The sequence below is a fragment of the Tupaia chinensis genome, unplaced genomic scaffold (assembly GCF_000334495.1).
Source record: "Tupaia chinensis unplaced genomic scaffold, TupChi_1.0 Scaffold000273_1, whole genome shotgun sequence".
Classification (NCBI taxonomy): domain Eukaryota; kingdom Metazoa; phylum Chordata; class Mammalia; order Scandentia; family Tupaiidae; genus Tupaia; species Tupaia belangeri.
The window spans coordinates 2565758-2586218 of NW_006159755.1; the positions used below are offsets into that span (position 1 = coordinate 2565758).

Below are 20461 nucleotides of genomic sequence, written 5' to 3' on the forward strand. Positions count from 1 at the left end.
CAGTGGGAGCGGTCAAACACCCAAGGCAGTGTTGAGCATCGGCAGTGATACCAGGAGGCAGGGAGAGCACCATGCTGGGAGGTGGGTGGAACTTCTATGTGATGTGTCCAGACCATGGAATAGACTAGCCCAGGGCAAAACCTCGAGGTGCTGCCCAGAGGGCTGCGTGCTCCTAAGTTCAGAGATCTGGTGGTGGGCAGCATTGCCAGGGAAGGTACCAAGGAGACAGAGGATAAGCAGGGACCACCTAGCACCAGAAATCAGTGAACAGTCACTTGAATGGTGGGACTGGTTTGTGCCAAAACATGGAATCAAAGTCCTGGCAAGGGTGGGAGGCGGGGCAAGATCAGTACGTGTGGGTGTCAGGGAAGCCAAGGGCCCCAAATGACTGACCAAGACTAGCAGACTTGATCAACTGCCCATTGTGCTGGGGCATGAAGACACCAGGGTCACATGATAGGCTGGGTGTCTGGGTTCTCTGAGAAAGGTGACAGGCTGCAACCAAGGAGACAGCTTCCAAGTTTATTTGGCTTCATTAGATCCCGAGGCTAAGGCCCCAACCCTGGCCAGGGTGGCAGGAAGGTACCCAGAGAGCCCCAGCCCCAGATGACTCCCAGGGCCAGGGGATCTAGGCAGTAAGTCCTGGGGCAGGGGCCACAGTAGCAGAACTTGGTCAAAAGTGCTGGTGACAGCTGAGGCTGGCCCCTCTCCCCTGCACCTCCCCTCCTCCCTGCACCAGCCCTGGGGGGCAATTCCCTGAGACAGGCTCTGGTCCTCCCAACCAGCTGGGTACAGTGTCAGGCCCCATGGGGGCAGGGAAGTCGGGGGGACCTACAGGTTGGAGGTGTGGAGTGCAGGCCCCCTCATCCAGTGTGAAGGCTTCCTGTGCAGTGTAGTGTTCCTGACCCCCAAAGGGGGTGGGATCCCTGGGGGAAACCAAGGCAGCTAGAGGCTTGCCCAGCTTCTGTTCCAGTGTATGCTGTGGCTCTAAGGCAGCTGGAGCATGGGGGGAGTGGCCTGGCCCTCAAGGCCCTGCCTCTGGTGCCCATGGGGCCTGGGCACCTATGTCTTTGGTCTGCACCCTGCAGTCCTGGGGGGGCCCCTGGAAGGGGTTGGCAGGTGGGGAGTCCCAGAAAGGGTCTGAGTCTGGGAATAAGGTCCAGGGTGCCCGGCGGGGCGCAGGCTGTGGTGAAGGCAGAGGTGAGGGCCGTGGCCCGGCTGACACGAAGCTCCATGGGTCGATGCGGTTGCGAAGGGGTGAGGGCCGAGGTCTGCTGATGAGGCCCAGGGGTGGTGAGCGAGGGGTGCCTGGGGTGCCGGGAGCGGAGCGTGATACCCCTGGCGGGGGTGAGACAGTGCCACCTATGAGGGTGTGGGAGGGGCACAAGATCAGGCATTAACTCCTGGATGTCCGGGGGGGCACTGCTCTGCTCCAGGCCTCGGTCTCCCATCTACACAGTGAGCTACCTGGCTCAGCACTTCCGCAGCAGTGCTTTTCGCTCAGCGGTGCATCTGTGTATGCTGCGGGGTTAAGGGGGAGACCCAGAGCGGGCTAGCCTGGGCTTGGATCCCAGCCCCACCACCTACTAGCTGTGAGAGCTGAACCTCTTAATCTGCCTGCTTAAATTTCCCTACCTAGAGACCAGCAGTTAGCGTAATGGCTATGTCGCTGGACTCCCATGTAGTCGACAGCGGTTTGAGTCCCGGACCCGGTGGCTTAAACTCACACCGGGCGCGTGTGCTTGTGTGCCCAAGATCCCGAGAGGAGAATGGAGGAGAAAGGATTGCGGCATGACCATCCCCCTGGGGGGTGATTTCTCGCTTTCTGTCTCTCTGTCTCTCTCTGTCTGGTGAGTGCACACGCCCTATAGCAAAAACCTCTCAAAAACAGAAGAAAAAAAAAATTCCCTACCTAAAAGCCAGGTTATCAGGAGTACTTAGTTTACAGGTTATGATAATGAATTAAATGAGATGATTTCTCTAAGGCACTGAAATAATACCCAGCACAAGTAACCTACCAGTAACGACTTGTTATTGGTAGTCATTGTTATTTCTATTATTTCACAACTGGCTTAATTAGCCCTGGACCACTGGGTGGCTGGACTTAGAACTCAGCTTCCTACGTTGGTCCACAGAGCCCTGAGGGCCTGGTTCTAGGTCTCTCAGAAAGTTGTGACCCCAGCCATGCCTCCCTACATGTCCCTACTAGCTGGTCCTCCCTTTTGGCGGCCCCCCCCCTCAGCATCACCCAATAGGCCGGCCTCATGCCACTCACCGCGCGTCTCTTCCTCTCGCCGGGGGCTCTTGGCTGACGGCTGTCCTGCGGGGCTACCCAGGTCCAGCAGCAGGGGTGCATGGGTGAGCGGGACACGGGCATCAGGGGTCTTGGGTGTCAAGTGGATCAGTGGAGAGGGAGCTGGCTCGGCTGGACATGGCGTGGGCACTGGAGCGGGGGGTGTCGGTGGGGGCTCCCCCCGCTCGCGGCTCAGGCCCACTGGAGGCTGCAGGTCGCGACCTAGGCCCAGTGAGGCGAGCAGGGCAGTGCCACGCAGCAGTGCACGCTGGATCAGCTTGGGCGTTCCGGAGCTGCTACCACCTCGCTCTGCTGGGCCTGGCCGCCGTGGCTCCTCGGGCTCTGGGTTGGGTCTTGGGGGGTCGCCTGTGGGCAGGGCCACAGAGTTAGGCTGTGGCTGCGGCATTTTCTGGGTGAGGGCCCCAGGGTCTCCTCAGTAGCCTTGGAACAAGGACTGAGTTCTACTCCCACCGTCACCTGCCCTAGCTCCACTGATGCCCCAGGTCAGCTCTCCTTGCCAACCTGTGCCTTCCCCATCTGGAACATTCCAGCTTTTCACAAGATGGGGGAGGAGGGTGGCAGTGCAGGAGCCTTGGAGCCCAGATGTGGCAGGAGGGGTGTCTAAGAGGAGGCAGGGACAGAACAGATCACAGTGGGCCTTGGTGGCCTCAATGGCCCAGCCAGCCAGGGGCAACCTCCACAGGCCCGGGTTGGGACTGGTTCCACTGACTGGGACCTGTCCCTTGTGCTCTGTGCACACCCTCTTACTGGCTTGTCAGCCCAGGCCCTTCTACACCCCTCTGCCCCTGTCCCCACTCCAGCGGTAACGTGTGGAACACATGGATCAGCTCCCGTGTGTACAACAGCCCCGAGAGGCACACATCTGTCCCCATCCCAGAAATGGAAACAGGCTCAGAGACGTCAGTGGCTTGCCTGTCATGGTGTGCCTGTGACTTACAGGCCTTGCGCTCTGATCCTCACGCCTCAGGGGCTTCCAGGCTCAAAGAGGTTAAGGGATCGTCTAAGGCTGCACAGCCAGCGAGGTGGGGAGCCAGCCTCACCCTGCAGGGGCAGCACTTCCTAGTCAGAGTCTACTCCAGGTTTCCAGGGGCAGCGTCCTGCCTGCATGCTTAGGGTTGGTCTGACCCCATCCTAGACCTCCTGGGATAAGGGGACTCATGTCAAGGAGGGGTTCGGGGAGTCTAGGATGGGTTCTGATTTGGTCAGATCTCTCCTTGGCTCTAGATCCTGCCATGGCTGTCCATTACCACAGAAGAAAGTTCAGCCTCCTTGGCCCTTCAAAGCCTTTCTGGATCTTGCTCCCTCCACCTTTCCCCTCCTTCTTGGCTAGGCACAGAGTGGGCCTGCCTGGGTGGAGAACAGGGTGTCAGGAGGAAGAAATGAGAAGTTCGGAAAAGAGTTTCTGTGGACCAGAATTTGGCTCCAAGTCCCATCTCAGCTACAACCCTAACCCAGTCTGTCCCTTATTTCTCCATCCCACCCCACCCTTGGACCCTGCCACTAAAGACCCAAGGGAATCCTAGAATGCAAACTGGCTAAAGGCAGTTTCTGCTTCAAAATGTATCATTTCCAGTTTCGTTCACTTAGTCACTCAACAAACATCTACCGAACCATGTGCGTGTGTGTGTGTGTGTGTGTGTGTGTGTGTGTGTGTGCGAGCCTGAGCTCTGCCTGCTGCCTCAGTCCTGAGAACTCCCTTGACTCTTCTGAGTCCAGCCAAGTTTCCTCTTCACTGAATGAGCCCCACACTGGGTGCACACATTACTCCTTCTGCCCTGCACACCATCCCCACCTCAGCTTTTAACAACCTCTTATTCACCATTTAAGACCCAGCTGTTACCTCTTCCGTGAAGCCTTCCCAGAATCACTCTGAACCTGTGTAGAAACTGCTCGCATTATGCATCGGATAGCCCTGGATCCCAACACTTACTAATCTCCACTCGTTTGAGTCAGCCTCCTCCCCCGATGTCCTCTACTGGCCGTCCCTGAGGTAGGAGGTGCTCTCCAGCGCACTGATGCCTGGCTCATGAAATGCATCTAGGTCCAGCCATGGTGGCACCAGCAGCAGGGAGCCACTTCATGATGGCTGGGGCCACACAGGAGGCTTGGATTTGGTTCTGGTCCAACCTAAACAGGCCAGGTGTGATGGCTCATGCCTGCGGTCCTGGCTAACTGGGAGGCTGAGGCAAGAAGATTCATGAGGCGGTGAGACACTGTCAAAAATTCTTTTCTCTGAGCCAGCTGGTGGTGTGGAGGTTAAGGCACCAGATCCCACATGGCTGACTGTGCAGTTCGAGTCCCAGACCCAGCAGCTTGAAAATGACACCAAGTGTATGTACGCGTGTGCCCAAAATCCCAAGAGGAGACTGAAGTGATTGCAGCATGGACATCTCCCCAGGGGATGATTTCTCACTTTCCTTCTCTCTCTCTGGCAAATACACATGCCCGATAGCAAAACCAAAACCAAACGAAAGCCCTCTCTTCCTCTTTCTGCAAGGCTGACCCACATGGGAGGTCCCAGGTTTGTGTGTCTGGAGATCTCCCTGAGTACTCCAGGCACGAGACACCAGGTATGAGTGCCCCACTATATTATATGCAGAGGAAGCATACATCTGCTAGAGAGAGAGAAAGGAAAAGAGAGAACGCGCCTCTCATGGGGCATGGCCACACTGCAATCCCTTCTCCTCCATCTCTGCCTCCTTTAGGGAGCTCAGGCACAGCTGTCTAGTATGTTTCTCAACTGGGACTTGGAACTGTGTAGTCGGCCACGTGAGATCTAACTGCCTTAACCATCACACCACTGGCTGGCCCTCAGCTATGTTTTTTTTTTTTTTTTAAGATTTTTGCCATAGGGCATGGGCACTTACTGGAGACACACCAACAGAGATAGTGAAAGAGAGAAAGAGAGAGAGGAAAAGTGAGAAATCATTCCCCAAGGAGGATGGCCATGCCACAGTCCCTTCTCCATTCTCCTCTCGGGATATTGGGCATGCACGCACACATGCCCCACATTTTTTTCGAGCCACCGAGTCTGGTATTTGAACCACACAGTCAGCCATGTGGGATCCAGTGCCTTAACCACCACGCCACCTACTAGCCTCTAGGATTTTAATTTGCTTCTCAGTTTCCAGGTAGTAAGAGTTGGAGCTCAGGGAGGGCGTGGCCAAAGGGCTCAGTAGAACATGGTTGGGAGCTGCTTCATCTTACACCCCTGGGTTCACTGGACCTCAAGGTCTCCATGACTCTTTGGGCCTGGTACATTCTAGAAGGGTGAATCCAAGCAGCCCTGCCCCACTTTCAATTCTCAGTTCAGTCCCAGCAGTATAGCCAGCCTGGAGCAACACAATTGCTGGATCAGAAAATGCTACCACAGACAGGAGTCCATGGCCCTGCCTCTGGAGTCAAACAGACCTGGGTTCAAAGCCCTGTTCGGCTGGGTGTCCTACACCAAACCACTTAACCTCTCTGTGCCTCAGTTTTCTCCTCTATGAAGTAGAGCTAATGATAATACCCCACCTCACAGATTGCCTGCGACCCAATAAATGTTATTGCAGCTCAAGTAGTGGTGGGGTGGGAGGAGAGTCTTGAGTGTTTGCTGATCAGGACGCTGGTCTGAAAGCAGCTAAGCCAGATCCAGCACCTGCATTTGGGCTGTGAGCAGCAGATAAGGCTGGGGGTTCTAAAGATGGTTTTTGGGTTGCACAGGAGCCCACAGGCAAGGAAGACCACCAGTTTCTAGCCCCTGCCAACGCTGGGCAGTGCTGAGCTGAGCCCCCACCCCTCTGTTGCCAGAGCCCTGCTCTCTGTCCCACCCTCTAGCTTCCTAAGCAGTTTGTGCGTGAGAGTTTCAGAGGAAGCTTGCTATGAGTGTGGCAGCCGAAGACTCTCTGGGTTCGAATCCTTAGCTTGGGGGTTTAGGCAGGTAATTTCACTTCTCAGGGCCTCGGTTTCCTTTCTGTGAAACAGAGATGATAATAGCACCTTCCACACAGTCATTGCTGGGATGAGATGTCTGGGTGTTGCTGTTGTGGAGAATATACAAACCCTGAACTGCCCGGTAGAGTGTGAACGAGCCCTGCCTGCTCAGCTTCTTATCCTCTCTCCACCTTTGACTCTCAGAAGGGGCCCCGAGAAGCCCAGGGTGGCAGTCACTTGTCTGCCCCCACTCCACAAGGGCAGTTTTCCTCTTCCCTTTGGGCTCAGCTTCCCTCGGGTACCATTCCCTGCTTCCTTTTCTCCTTAGAGCCTACTGAGGGCACCGGGGCTGCCCTAGGGCCAGGAAAGAGCCTTGAAGCTTATAGATCAGACCTGCGTTCCAGGACACGCTCTGTCCTGTCTCAGTCTCAGCATCCTAGTCTCTGGAATGAGCTTTCAGAGCAGGATTTCTGCTGGCTTCTCATGGTCTCCCCAGTGCCTGCAGAAGCAGATCACCAAGATCCCACTAGGGGAGGCATGGCCACTCACCATTGAGTGTTGGGGGTGTGGAAGGAGATCCTAGGGGGGATGAATCATCTGAGTCCAGGTACCACGTGGCTTCGTCCATGCGGGACCGTCTCCTGATGAGAGGAAGGAGTGCGTTTGTGAATCTCAGGATGTGGAGAGGGAGGTAATGCTGGGCTGGGGACACTTCAGCACTCACCTCCCATTCTGGGCTTCTCCAGGCTTGGGGGAACTGGGACCCCAGGCCCAGCATGCTCGCCTCTCTCCATTGCTCGAGTCCTCCAGACGTCGGGGGGATTGGCGGCCCCATGCCTGGCCCTGCTCAGCAGGCTCCACTGTAGGGGAAGACCGTTGGTGCCAACGCTTGTCTTCTCATCATAACAGTCAGGCTTCAGGGCAGTTCTTTAAGGACTGGGAACAGGCTGGGCCCCATCCACTCCCAGGGTGGGCTTCGGGTGAGATAGGTAGCTTTGGGTCTGGGCTCCAGCAGCGGGGCAGGGCATCTCAAGTAGTCTTTCAGCAGATATTTGCTGCTTAGTAATTAGTACAGAAAGTGACACCAACTACCTGGGTCTGAATTCGGGCTCTGCCACCTTTTAGCTGTGTGGTAAGTTACTTTTTTTTACTTTTCTCGTCTATAAAACTTCAATAACAGAATTACTGAATTACCTATTAGAATTATTGCAAGGAGTTAAAATTAGCAAAAGATTTAGAAAAATGAGTAACACTGCTATCATCCAATTGTGTGACTAAAAAGTATGTCTTGGGGAACTCAGAGGTAAAAGTCTGAATTGATGAGGACAAAGCCTGGGGGGGGATCCACTGCCAAGGATAAAGAGGATCCCAGGACCAGGGGCTAGGGGAAAGGGCATGGTTAGGTTTCTTACACTGGATGGCCCGGAACCGAGGGAAGGTGGGCGAGTCCCCAGCCCCAACCTCGAAGACGTTTCTCCTCCGGTCAAGGCCTGGTGAGGCTTGCACGGTGATGCGGTGCTTGAAGTCTGAGGTTTGGGTAGGGGGGAGCAGGGTGAAGATTTGTGGTGGAGAGCCAGGACCCCCAACCCGCAGGTGCCCTCAGCTGGTTCCCAGGCCACACATGCAATGGGACTGACTTTTACTGGGACTGGCCTGACTGCCTTCCCTGGTTCCAGGCTGGTCTCCACCAGAGAAGCGCCAAGAAGTCAAAATTCCCAGTCTCCGGCTCGCCCCGCCTCCTAGGCCTTTCCCAAATTTTCCTAGACCACGCCGTGCCCCGCCCCTTTCCAATTGCAGCCACTTTCAGGATGACGCGAAACTACCAGAGCCCGCCCAGTCAGAAAAAAACACTCCCGGTCCTACCCGTTCCAGCCATCAGTTCCTGAGTTCGCCAATCAATGCCGTAAACCAATCCCAGTGCAGCTATCCTGACACCGCCCCTCCGCCAATGAGCTTCACAGCCCCGCCCCTTTGCGCCTGCAGCCAACGGCAGGCGTTGCGCTGGGCCCCACCCCTTACCGAGTGGCATGCTGATGCGCTCCCCGCCGTCCCGGGCCCGGGGCTTGCTGCGCTTGCAGGGGGGACGTGCGGCCGCTCGCGGTCCACCTGCTGCAGCAGCAACGTTAGCTCGCGCTCAAACACCTCTAGCTCCCACTGGGCTAACAGGTGCTCCCGCCGCCGCAGTTGCTCTGCTTGTGACCTCTGCTCGCGCGCCGCGCGCGTCAGCTCTTCTTCGCGGCTCAGTAGTTCCTGCATCCAGGATAGTGAAGGCGGTAGGTGCAGCCTGGCACCAGCCCTGGCGCCTAACCCCCACTCTCTCCCTCGGAGACCAGGCAGACACTCCTCCCAACCCAGAATCCCCGACTCACCTTTTCCTTTGCCCGCAGCTCGTCAAAGAGGCCCTGGATCTCACGTTTCCAGCCTTCCTGCATGGAATGGAAGGAGTCCCGCGGCATTTCCCGCAAGACCTGTGCCTCTAGTGCCTCCAGCTGCTGCAGGATGGAAGCGAAGTCGGGCCTGCGGTGGGGGTCCTGTGCCCAGCAATCTAGAGGCATGGCAAGGAGCGAGGACAGAATAAGAAGGGGATCTGTATGTGGATGTGTTCTGGACCAGAAAACTCTACCCCTCAGCCACCCACCTGTCCTCTTACCGGCCATGAGTTGTGCAAAGGGCTCTGGGCATGTGGATGGGATGGGCAGTGTCAGCTTGTTAACAGCCACACCATAGGCCACAGCAAGGCAGTCGATGCCACGGTAGGGTACCTCCCCAGTCAGTAGTTCCCATAGTAGCACCCCAAAGCTGTAGTGAGACAAAGGATCTGTGTCCCCTCCTCTGCCCACTCATTGCCACTTCATTCCAAAACAACCAAGTACTAAATGGTCCCTTCCCCTGGGCTTGGCTTAGTTGGTCAGTAGCCTTAGGCAGTCATCTCTGGCCCTCTGTAGCCCGTCAGTCCCCACCTAGTCAGTCCCCACCTAGGCCGCACCTCCAGACATCGCTGCCCTTAGAGAAGGTGGAGGCCTTGATAACCTCAGGAGCCATCCAGGCGTAAGTGCCTGCAGCACTCATTTGCGTGGTTTTGTGCCATTCTCGGGCCAGGCCAAAGTCAGTGATCTTCAGGGTCTTGTGCTCCATGTCATCACCCTCGATGGGCTGTAGCAGCAGAACTGGGGAGAAGAGGGACAGAGTCGTGGGTGTTCCAGGATCAAGGTGTAGGGATAGGGGAAGACTGGGAGCAAACCTTCCTCTGACAGACATCCTGGCTGGGGTCTAAATCTTGCCCTGGAGAGCTCACAGCTGGCGGTGGGTGGATCAGACAGAAATAGCAATGCTGGTGGGCCAGGCCCATAGTGCAGTGGTTACGTGCCCTACATAGAACAATGGATCCCACACACCTCACCATGGTTTAAATCCTGCCCTGTGGGTTGCTTAGTGGTTAAGGTGCTGGACTCCCACATGATTGACTGCGGTTTGAGTCCAGGAACTGGAGGCTTGAAACTCACACCAAGTGCATTTGCATGTGTGCCCCAAATCCCAAGAGAACAGAGGAAAAGGAATCGCAACACGGCCATCCCCGCCCCACTGGGGAAGGAGGAGTGATTTCTTGCTTTTTGTCTCTCCAGCAAGTGCATATGCCCTATAGCAAAAGTCTCTACAAATACATGAATAAATCCTGTTCCAGAAGCTTGACAACACCAGTTGCAGATTCATGTCCCGAATCCTGAAGGCATAGAGAAATGGAGGAGAAAGGATTGGGTGTGACCATGGACCACTAGGGCATGCTTTCTCTCTCACATTCTCTCTTTCTAGCTAGTGTATGTGTCCTCTGGTAATTAAAAAAAAATACAAAGACAGTGGCCAGCAAGTGGCATAGTGGTTACATCACTGGACTCCCATATGGCCAATTGTGGTTCCAGTCCTGGATCTGGTGACTTGATAATAAAGCCAAGTGCATGTGCATGAGTGCCTAAGATGCCAGGAAGAGAATGGAGAAAGGATTTTGGCATGGCCATGGGGTGACTTTCTATCTCACTGTCTTTGCCATCTCCCACCATAAACACACATGCTTTATGACAAAAACCTCTAAAAACAAAAAAAAAGGGAGAGAGAAAAGCCAATTATTGTATACATTTACAGAGGGTCTACTACAGGTCAGAATTAAAAAAAAAAAATTATTTAACTTTATTTATTTATTTAATCTGACCAGAGAGGGACAGAGTGAGAGAGAGAGGGAAAGTGAGAAAGCAAACTACCAGATCCAGGACTCGAACCACAGTCAACAATGAAGGAGTCCAGCAACCTTAACCACCATGCCACCTGCCGGCCCCCATTTTTTTTTAAGAGAGAGATTTTTGCTATTGGGTGTGTGTGCTCACTAGAAAGACAGAAAGTGAGGAATCACTACCTGAGAGGATGGCCATGCCACAATCCCTTCTCCTCCACTGGAATTTTCTTTTCCTCTTGGGATTTTGGGCACGTACACTTGAACCACAGTCAACTATGTAGAAGTCTAGTGACATGACCATTACACCATTTGCTGGTCTGAGGCCAGGCATTTTATAATCAGCTTTTGCGTTTAAAAATCTATGAGGTAGGGGACCAACAGCGTAATGGCTATGTCGCTGGACTCCCACATAGTCGACCGCGGTTCGCGTCCCGGGTGTGGTGGCTTAAAACTCACGCCGGGCGTGTGTGCTGGCGTGCCCAAGATCCCAAGAGGAGAATGGAGGAGAAGGGATTGCGGCGTGGCCATCCCCTCGGGGGGTGATTTCTTGCTTTCTGTCTCTGTCTCTCTCTCTCTGTCTGGCGAGCGCATGCACCCTATAGCAAAAACCTCTCCAAAAAAATAAAAAATCTATGAGGTAGGGGCCAGCAGATGGTGTAGCAGTTATGTCACTGGACTCACATATAACTGACAGCAGTTTGAGTCCCAGACCCAGTAACTTGAAAATCATGCTGGGTACATGTGCATACATGCCCAAGATCCTGGGAAGAGAAGGGATTGTGGCATGGCCATCCTCTCAAGGGATATTTTCTCACTTTTCTTCTTACTGTCTTTTCTCCCCACCCCACCCCTGCAAGTACATGTGCCCTAAGGCATAAACCTCTAAACATATAAAACAAAAAAATCTATGAGGTAGATATTACTACTGTCATTTTACAGATGGGGAAACTGAGCAGGGGAATGACTTGGCCATCATATAGCAAATAAAGCAAAGATTCCAACCAGTCTGTGCGGCTCCAGGGCCAGCGCTCTAACTTTTCCCTAATGCTGCACTGAATAGAAACTGGCAGTGTGGCAGGCTCTCAGCATTCGTGGCTTTGATTTCAATAAAGATCCATTTTACTGAAGCAAGAGTGAATCTGAACACTCCTCGGTGGCGAGGAGGAGGGAAGCCCTTGGTGAGGAAGGAAGCCTCGCTCGCACCACAGGCCCCCATGTCACCATCACACCTGGCCTAGGTAGCCCCTCCCAGCAGAAGGACCCCAGAAGAGAGAGACTGATGTAGGTGCCTATGGAGAGAATGGGATAAATTGAAGACAATGATGGTTTTTGGCCACAGGCCCGAGGCAATAGTCAGACTGGGCAGGGGTTCATGGCTTTGACCCAAGGGGGCCACCATACTCTGCACAAAGAGGAGAAGCAGCACCTTGCCAGTCTCTCAGGGGGTAAAAAAATGGCTCAAGTGAAAGTTTTTTATTAGGGGGCTGGCAGGTGGCATGGTGGTTAAGGGCACTGGACTCCCGCATGACTGACCACGGTTTGGGTCCTGGACTTGGTGGCTTGCTTCTCATTTTCCCTCTCTCGCTCTCTCTTTTTCTCTCACTCTGTCCCTCTCTGGTCAAATAAAATAATAAAGTTAAATTAAAAAATAATTCTTAAAAGAAAGTTTTAAATTTTTTTTAAAGATTTTTGCTATAGGGTACATGTGCTCACCAGAGAGATAGTGAGAAAGTGAGAAATCAGCCCCCAGTGGGGATGGCCACACTGTAATCCCTTCTCCTCCTTTCTTCTTGCAGGATTTGTAGAGAAAGAGAAAGGTGACAAAGTTACAGAATCATCAGGGTCTGAAAGGTTCCCGTGCTTTTCTGGTTATAGCCAACTGTGTTGTAGAGGCGAAGTGAATTTGAACCTGGTGTTTCTGAATGTGCATCAGAGCGCATCTCTCCGCTCCCCTGGACATTCTGACAGCACAGTAATTAGGGCAGCATAGGGTATGGGGCTTGAAGAGGAAAGGGCACTTAACATGGCCTGGTGCGCATAGGGTATGGGGCTTGAAGAAGAGGAAAGGGCACTTAACATGGCCTGGTGAGTTACAGAAGACTTCTCAGAGGAGGTGGCAGAACTGGGTGTTCACTTTTTTTTTTAAGGGAATATGGAATTTAAAAAAATTATTTTATTTAACTTTATTTATTTATTTTAATTGCCAGAGAGAGACAGAGTGAGCGAGTGAGAGAGAAAGTGAGAAAGCAAGCTGCCATGTCTGGGACTCAAACCGCAGTAGGCCATATGGTAGCACAGCGTCCTGGACCAGCACGTCGCCTGCCACCCCCTGGGATGTTCACTTTTGAGAATCTCAAGCTATAACCTCAGATCCAGCTGCTTCCCTCATGGAGACATGTGACACTCCTGGCCAATCCCTCTCTGCTGTCTTTGGCTCCAGGAGGCTCTGGCTGTTTGTTTGGTTCTGTCTCTTAAAGGGTCCCCGTCCCCACTCTCAGAGGTTAGCCTCTTTTCAGACTCTGCCCACCACCCCTGGCTGTCTCAGCCTCTCTCAGGTGCCAGCTTTCCCTGCCCCACTGGCATCTTCCACATTTGGAGTTCTAGACCAGGCAGAATCGCCTCAGCTTTCCACCTTGATCTTAGGTCTACAAGCCTTCCCAAACTGCCTTTCTCATCCTGTGCTTGGCAAACTTCCCTGCAGTTTCTCCTCACTCAGTGGTCTCAAAATCCACCCAACCTGGGGCCGGCAAGTGGCGTGGTGGTTAAGGACGCTGGACTCCCATGTAGCTGACCGTGACTGAGTTCTGGACCTGGCGGCTTACTTTCTCACTTTCTCTCTCTGTCACCAAAATAAGCAAATAAATAGAGTTAAATAAAAATAATAATTATTTTTAAGAATTATTTTATTTAACTTTATTATTCTTATTAATTTTCAGTTTGATCAGAGAGAATAGAGAGAGGGAAAGTGAGAAAGCAAGCCACTAGGTCCAGGACTTGAACTGTGGTTGGCCATGTGGGAGTCCAGCATCTTGAACCACCACACCACCTGCCGGCCCCAATAAAAATAATTATTAAAAAAAAAAAAGTTCTTGTACCCAACAGTTGGCATAATGGCTATGTCACTGGACTCCCATGTAGTCGATTGTGGTTTGAGTCCTGGACCTGGTGGCTTAAACTCATGCCAGATGCGTGTGCGAGCGTGCCCAAGATCCCGAGAGGAGAATGGAGGAAAGAGATTGTGGTGTGGTCATCCCCCCCGGTGGGTGATTTCTCACTTTCTGTCTCTCTCTGTCTTTCTGGCGAGTTGCACATACCCTATCGCCAAAACAAAAACAAAAACAAAACCTCTCCCAAAATGAAAGAAAAATAAATAAAGTTCTCATCTTTAAAAAAAAAAAAAAAATCCCGGGAACCAGCAGTTAGTGTAATGGCTATGTCGCTGGACTCCCACGTAGTCGACCGTGGTTCACGTCCCGGACCCGCGTGACCATCCCCCCTGGGGGGTGATTTCTCGCTTTCTGTCTCTCTGTCTCTCTCTGTCTGTCTGGCGAGGGCACACGCTGTATAGCGAAAATCTCTCCAAAAAAAAAAAAAAAAATCCCCCCAACTCTCCTGAGCCAGGCTGGGGCTGAGTCCTGACCAGTTAATGAAGCTTAGGATGACAATAAAACTCACTTCAGAAGGTTATCACAGGGAACCAGCAGTTAGCGTAATGGCTATGTCGCTGGACTCCGACGTAGTCGACCGCGGTTCGTGTCCCGGACCCGGTGGCTTAAAACTCACGCCGGGCACGTGTGCGTGCGTGCCCAAGATCCCGAGAGGAGAATGGAGGAGAAGGGATTGCGGCGTGACCATCCCCCCTGGGGGGTGATTTCTCGCTTTCTATCTCTCTGTCTCTCTCTGTCTGTCTGGCGAGCGCACGCGCCCTACAGTGAAAATCTCTCTCTCTCAAAAAAAAAAAAAAAAAAAAAAAAGAGTGTGTTTTTTTTTTATTTTTTTGGAAAACCTTTTTTTTTTTTTTTTTTTTTTTAAATCTTCCTATTGGGCTGTGTGCTCCTTGGAATGAGACAGAGAGAAAGTGAGAAATCAAGCCCTGGGGGGATGGCCACACTGCAATCCCTTCTATTCTCCTCCTGGAATTTTTTTTAAGAATTATTTTATTTAACTTTATTTATTTTAGTTTGACTAGAGAGGGACAGAGTGAGAGAGAGAGGGAAAGCGAAAAAGCAAGCTGCCAGGTCCAGGACTCAAACCCTAGTTGACCATGTGGGAATCCAGTGTCCTTATCCACCACCACCTTCTGGTCCCTCCTCTTGGAATTTTGGGCATGCACGTATACACTCCCTGCGTCTTTTTCAAGCCACTGGGGCTGAGTATTCAAACCGTGCAGTAGGCTATGTGTGATCCAGCTGCCTTAACCACTATGCCACCTGGTGACTCATTTTAAAAAAGGTTGCCTATGTCTTCTACGAAAGAAAAGACAGAGAAACAGTCCCCTCCCCCACCCACACACATACAGGGTCCTACCGTGACCTACTCCAGCCCAGATCTGGGGCATGCTCACTGAGGCCCCAGGACAGGAACTTAAAACCTTTCCTACATGGGGCCAGCTGCCACCACGTGGCCAAACATCACGAATGTTAGCCTCTGCACAGATCTGACACGTAACAGGAGTGTTTTACAGGCCGGCCGTCCTGAAGTTTCGGTTGTTCGCATCTCTCATGCCCAGCCTCTCCTTTCCTTCCTAAATTGCTCCTTCCTTCCAACTTCACATCAGCTTCTGGTCTGGCTACTGAAGGCTTGGTACTCCTTAGCAAGCTCATTCCAAAGAGCAGTGCAAAAGGCTGGGGTAGGTGGGTGGAATGGGAACAGGTGCCTCCTCTGGGGCCAGGGCCCACCTCTCCTATTGAAGACCAACCCTTGCTGCTTTCTGGCCTGGTCTCTAGATGCTGTTTCCCCATAGACTGGCAAAGTACTTCCTGTCCCAGTATCTCAGGCTGGGAGCCAGTTGGGGTATCTGAGGCCCAGAGAGGGGCAGCAACTTACCCAAAGTCTCAGGATTTCTTTCTTTCTTTCTTTTTTTTTTTTTGCTATAGGGTGCATGTGCTCTCCAGAAAGACAGAGACAGAAACAAAAAGCCACAATCCCTTCTTCTCCATTCTCCTCTCAGGATCTTGGGCACGCACACGTGCCCGGTGTGAGTTTAAGCCACCGGGTCCAGGACTTGAACTGCAGTTGGCTACATGGGAGTCCAGTGACATAGCCATTACACCAACTGCTGGTCCCAATAGGATTTCTTTTCACTTATGACCATTCTGCTATCTTCCCACCCTTAATTGACACCTACAAAGCCTCTTCCTCACCTTTGTGTCCCGTTTTTCTCCAAGCTGAGTTGCTGTCTATTTGAGCCTTGAACCTGTCCCAACCCAAGTTGTTCTGATATCTGACATACGCCAGGCCTCGGCAGTCACGGCACACCAAGAGGAGAAAGAAGCTAGAGACTCCAAGGCTGGAGCAAGCCTCTCAGGTCCCCCTCCTCTACTTTGGGTTCCCTGGCTGTCTGGCAGAGAACAGTCACCAGTACCCTTCCTGGGCTGGCCTGCAGGGTTCAGGAATGGTTGAGGCAGCTCCTACCTCTTCCGCTTCCCTCTTATGGTCCCTACTTCTCCTTTTTGAGAAGCCTGGGCCAGGTCTCCAACTGGGCAGGGGGCCTTTGGGGGAGAATTGGGGGAGGTCAGGCCTAGGCCGGGCTGGCTGGTCAGTCCTGTGACTTGTGGGCCTGGAGAATTCCCCCTCCTCTCCCCGCCAGGCCTCCTCACAAGGCCCCCATTGTCCAGGAAAATCATGCCATTGTTTCCTGCCTGTGCCCCCCCCAGCACAGGGACACCCCCACCCCAATCCCACAGACAGCAACTCGGGCCTAGGACTGGGGTCTGTGAGGCTGGATGCCAGGCTCAGAGAGGCTGAGGGCACCTTGCCTGCCCTTTGCCACCACAACCCAGACTCTGAGAGGGAAGCTGGGTAGCCGAGGGAGGGGGCAATCCCTGGCTCTTTCCTCTCACACAACCCCCCCCCAAGCTCTTTCCTCCTCTGCAGGCAGCTGGACTAGGGAGGGAGCAGGGGCTTGAGCAGGGGCAGGAAGCTGCTCAGGGGCAGCAGGAAATGCAGGAAGCTGTGGGGAGGGTGGGGAGCAAGTGCCTGGGCTATTGTTCCATTTTTTCTGGAAAGAAAACGGAGGAAAAACAGAAGATGGGAGTCCCCTCCCCCTGGGTCTTCAGGGAATCCCCCTTAAGCTGGGGTAGGGAGTGAGGGTCCCTAGATGGCTAGGATCCAGGGGTGAAGCTGAGAAGTGGCAACTGTCCTGATTGTGGATCAGGAGAGTGGGTGTGGTGGCTGGTAGCCCTGCCCTGTCTCTCCAGCCTTGGCAAGGCTGGACTGTACTGGGTCCTGGTCCTCTGCTCCTCACAAGTCCCTTGTTCATGGCCAGCCCAGGCCAGGAGGCTCGAAATAGCCATTCTGACCACCCTCCAGAATCCTTTGTGGCTCCCCAGTGGCCCACTGAGGCCCTGCCCCTCCTCCATGTCTAACTGTTTTCCAGCTGACCCTAGTGTCCTCTGTCACAGAAACTTTGTTCCTGTCAGTGCCCAGACACCCTACTGGGTGCCTCTCTGAATGCTGCCTGCTTTCGGCACGACATGAAGCTTGCCAGCTTCATGTAACCACTCAGCCTGCTTGTCTTGGGCTCACGATGGGTACTGTATGGGGGGAGGGGCTGAAATGGTTGGAGATGGAGTCTCCCTAAGTCCAGCACCTGTACCCCAGGGACTCCAAACTAGGACCTCTTGATGATTCAGTCCTCAAATGTCCACCCCCCACAGTTGAAGACCCACTGCGTGTCAGGCAGCTACACCAGGGTTGCTCAGGTCATTAAGCCATTTCACCCTTCCTCGTTACGAAGCCTGGACTTGAGGCTCTGCGTTGAAATAACCAGCTAGTGGTCATGTCGCCGGGGAGGGATGATCGCCATAGGGTTGGAGGAGACTGGCTTCTCTGAGATACTTGTTCTACAAGAGTCGTGTGCCATGAAGGGGTGGGAGAAGAGAGCATCAGGACTCAGATGTTCTGATCAGAACCTTAAGGGAGGGAAGGTGAGCATGAGCACCAGGACACTTCCTAACCATGGTGGCCATGGTAGCCATGGTAGCCACGGTTAGGAAGGACACTTACGGCCCACCTGAGAGAACCCTGTTTCTTGCTGTTGCGGGCTGGGGTCAAAAACTCCTGGGTCTGCGGGAGGAGGACTCTGCTGGGTGCCTGAGACTCCTGCTTTGGAGCTGGTGTGAACCCAGGAATAACTCTGGTCAGCTCCTTCCTGTGGTTCCCTGGCTAGGCTCAGCTGAGGGACGGGGATAGGTACATACTGGGGCCATGCCACCCCCCCACCTCCAGCATGCCCGAGACTCACTGTTGTTGGATTTGAGGTCGCGGTGAATGACGGGCACCAGGGCCTCGCAGTGCAGGTAGTGCATCCCACGGGCAATCTGCACAGCCCAGTTGACCAGCACATGAGGAGGCACACGCCGCCCAGCCAGGGCACGGCTGAGAGGCCCACCTGCTGCATACTCCATCACCAGGCACAGGTTGGGCTCCTCCAGGCACACAGCCTTGAGGGCAATGATGTTGGGGTGCGCAAGCATGGCAAAAAGCCGGGCCTCCTGGCGAACGCTCTCAGCTGTCACACTGATGTCCTCGTCAGGGTCCTGGCGAGCTGCCTTCACAGCCACCAGCTCACCTCGCCAGCTGCCACGGTAGACCTTGCCGAAGCCACCAATGCCAATCACCTCCTCCAACCGGAGCTCCTGGAAGCTGGCCACCTCGCAGGGGGGCGGGCCACCACCCCGAGACACATAGTTGGATGGAAAGATGCCCACCTGGCCACCCACCTGGCCCGCCCACCAGCCCTCATCTCCTGAGATGGCTGCATCCCGGGACAGCACCTCCACACGGTCGCCCTTCCGCAGAGCCAGTTCATCCTGCCCATTGGGCTCGTAGTCAAACAGGGCTGTCCATACCGGGTTAGCGTAAGCCGCTGTCTTCGGGGACCCCTCTGGGCGGCCTCCACCACCACTCCCACCGCCCCCGCTGCCACTGCCATTCCATGATCCCAGAGGGCTCTTGAGGAAGAGGTTCTTCAAGGGCTCCATTGCCAGGAGCTGGTACTGGGGTGTGTGTGGGACCTTCTCTTGGTGCCCGTGGTCCCTACCCCCGTTGGTTGCCGAGGTCCTAGTCCTGGAACCTGGGCATCCCGGTCCTGGCCCTTAGTCCCAGACCCACGCCTCTCTGGGGAGCCAGGAGTGTTGTCTCCCGGCCCCCCGCATCTCGGGCTTCTGGAGGAGGGCACCCAGGGCAGAGTGGTCAGGCTGGAGGGGTGGGGCCCTGGGGCCTCCGGCGCCTCACCATGGTCGACTTGGAGGGGCCCAAGCGTTCCTGGGTCTTGTAGCAGTCCTGGGAGCCTGGCTCCAGCTCTAGCCAAGGGTAAGGTGGGGCAGCGTCTGGACTCTGGTTGGGTCTTTTTCCGCAGGGGGTGGAGGGAGCGTCCCCCGCTGGGCCGAGGCTGCCTCTTCCTGGCTCCGGCTCCTTTGGCCCCGACGGCTCCGACCCTGTTCCCTTCTTCCTCCTCCCTTTGTACTTTGGCCCCGGGGGCGGGAGGCAGAGGTGGAGGGTGGAGTTTCACTTTTTTTCCGCTCTTCTCCCTCCTGCAGGAAACAGCATCAGATGACGCGGGCGGGTTGCACCGCTCCCCTCCCGGAGGCTCCGGGCAGGGAGTTCCCGGGTAGGCGGGCCAGGGGAGGCAGAAGGAGAGTAGTATGGGACCCACCGCCCTATTACAACGCGCTTTAGGATCTAAGAACAGCCTCAATTAGGGGGTGCTCCGCTGCCCACGGACCATCATTGCCCTCTGCATCCGCATCCGCATCCGCAAAAAGGGCTCACAGGGCAGCTCTTGGGGAGGAGCAAACCTGAGTGGTCTTGGCGATGAAGTTGAGACTCTGATCCATCCTCTCTGACCTTCAGTCTTTTCATAAATGAAACGGGGCAAGAAGCTCTCTGCTTTGCAGTCAGTGGGGTGGGTGTGGGGAAGACTGGAGAACAGACAAACTGACTCAAGCCATCTCATATTCTTGGAACGGGTTGTCTAAGACTCACTTCTTCCCCTCACCTGGGAAAGAATCCGCTTCTTCATGGCCTTTCTCCAGTAGGCTAAACCTGAGACTTTTGTCCAAAACTCTGCCTAGGATTGGATTCAGAATAGCTAAGTCGCCCTCAACTTCAGGATCGGGTTGACCCCAATTGCCTTGAGCCTGTCACTTTAAGAAAAACGACGCTATCCTTTTTCGACTATTCCTGCCTATTCCGGAGGGTTGTTCTCTACTTACTCGGTCTGAGCTCTGACCCGGAAGTAGAGGCAGCCCGGGGCGAGAGACTCTCCTGACGTTAGAGGTTCTTCACGAAAAGGGGAGGGCCAAGCGGGCGTGCTCCGGTTGTGCAGAACTCTGGCTGCACTCCTGGGGAGTCACGCCTCCATTTTTTTTCCCCGCCTCCTGAAACTCATTGGATGAGCTTTACGCCAACTACTATGCCGCTACCCAATGTCTATTCAATTATCCCTTTCGTTCCACCCAATGGTGTCTATCCTGGCAACGCCTGGGTTTACGCATGCGCCGAAACTCTCCTACTTTTTGGATTCTCAGATCCGGACTCTGCGCAAGCCTAAAGGGCACTCCTGCGTCTCTTCGTTCCTCCACCTCTCGGCGCTTGCGCATTCATGCCGTCAGGTTTTCCTTTTCCGGGTCCCAACTTGATCCGTTGGGCGCATGCGCTACTGCAGGCTGGCTGCTCGCGGCTTCTTCTTCCGGCCTCCCCTTTGGGCCGGCACCGGTAGAAGCGGGGCGAGCGCGAAGCCCCAAGCTAGTGATCTGCGACCCCGGAAGTGGGCCTCAAGGGCC

The 20461-nt window shown here is 54.3% G+C and overlaps 1 protein-coding gene across 1 annotated transcript; it reads right to left on the reverse strand.

Annotated features, from left to right (window-relative positions):
* Positions 1-508: 508 nt before the first annotated feature.
* MAP3K11 (mitogen-activated protein kinase kinase kinase 11) lies at positions 509-20301 on the reverse strand. Its single transcript, XM_006149898.3, is given in 12 exon segments — positions 509-1362; positions 2276-2659; positions 6779-6870; positions 6954-7089; positions 7642-7755; positions 8249-8311; positions 8314-8479; positions 8599-8774; positions 8880-9028; positions 9216-9396; positions 17920-19210; positions 19475-20301. Coding segments are annotated over 11 exon segments (2538 nt in total). The 5' UTR covers positions 18659-19210; positions 19475-20301; the 3' UTR covers positions 509-1024.
* Positions 20302-20461: the final 160 nt, after the last annotated feature.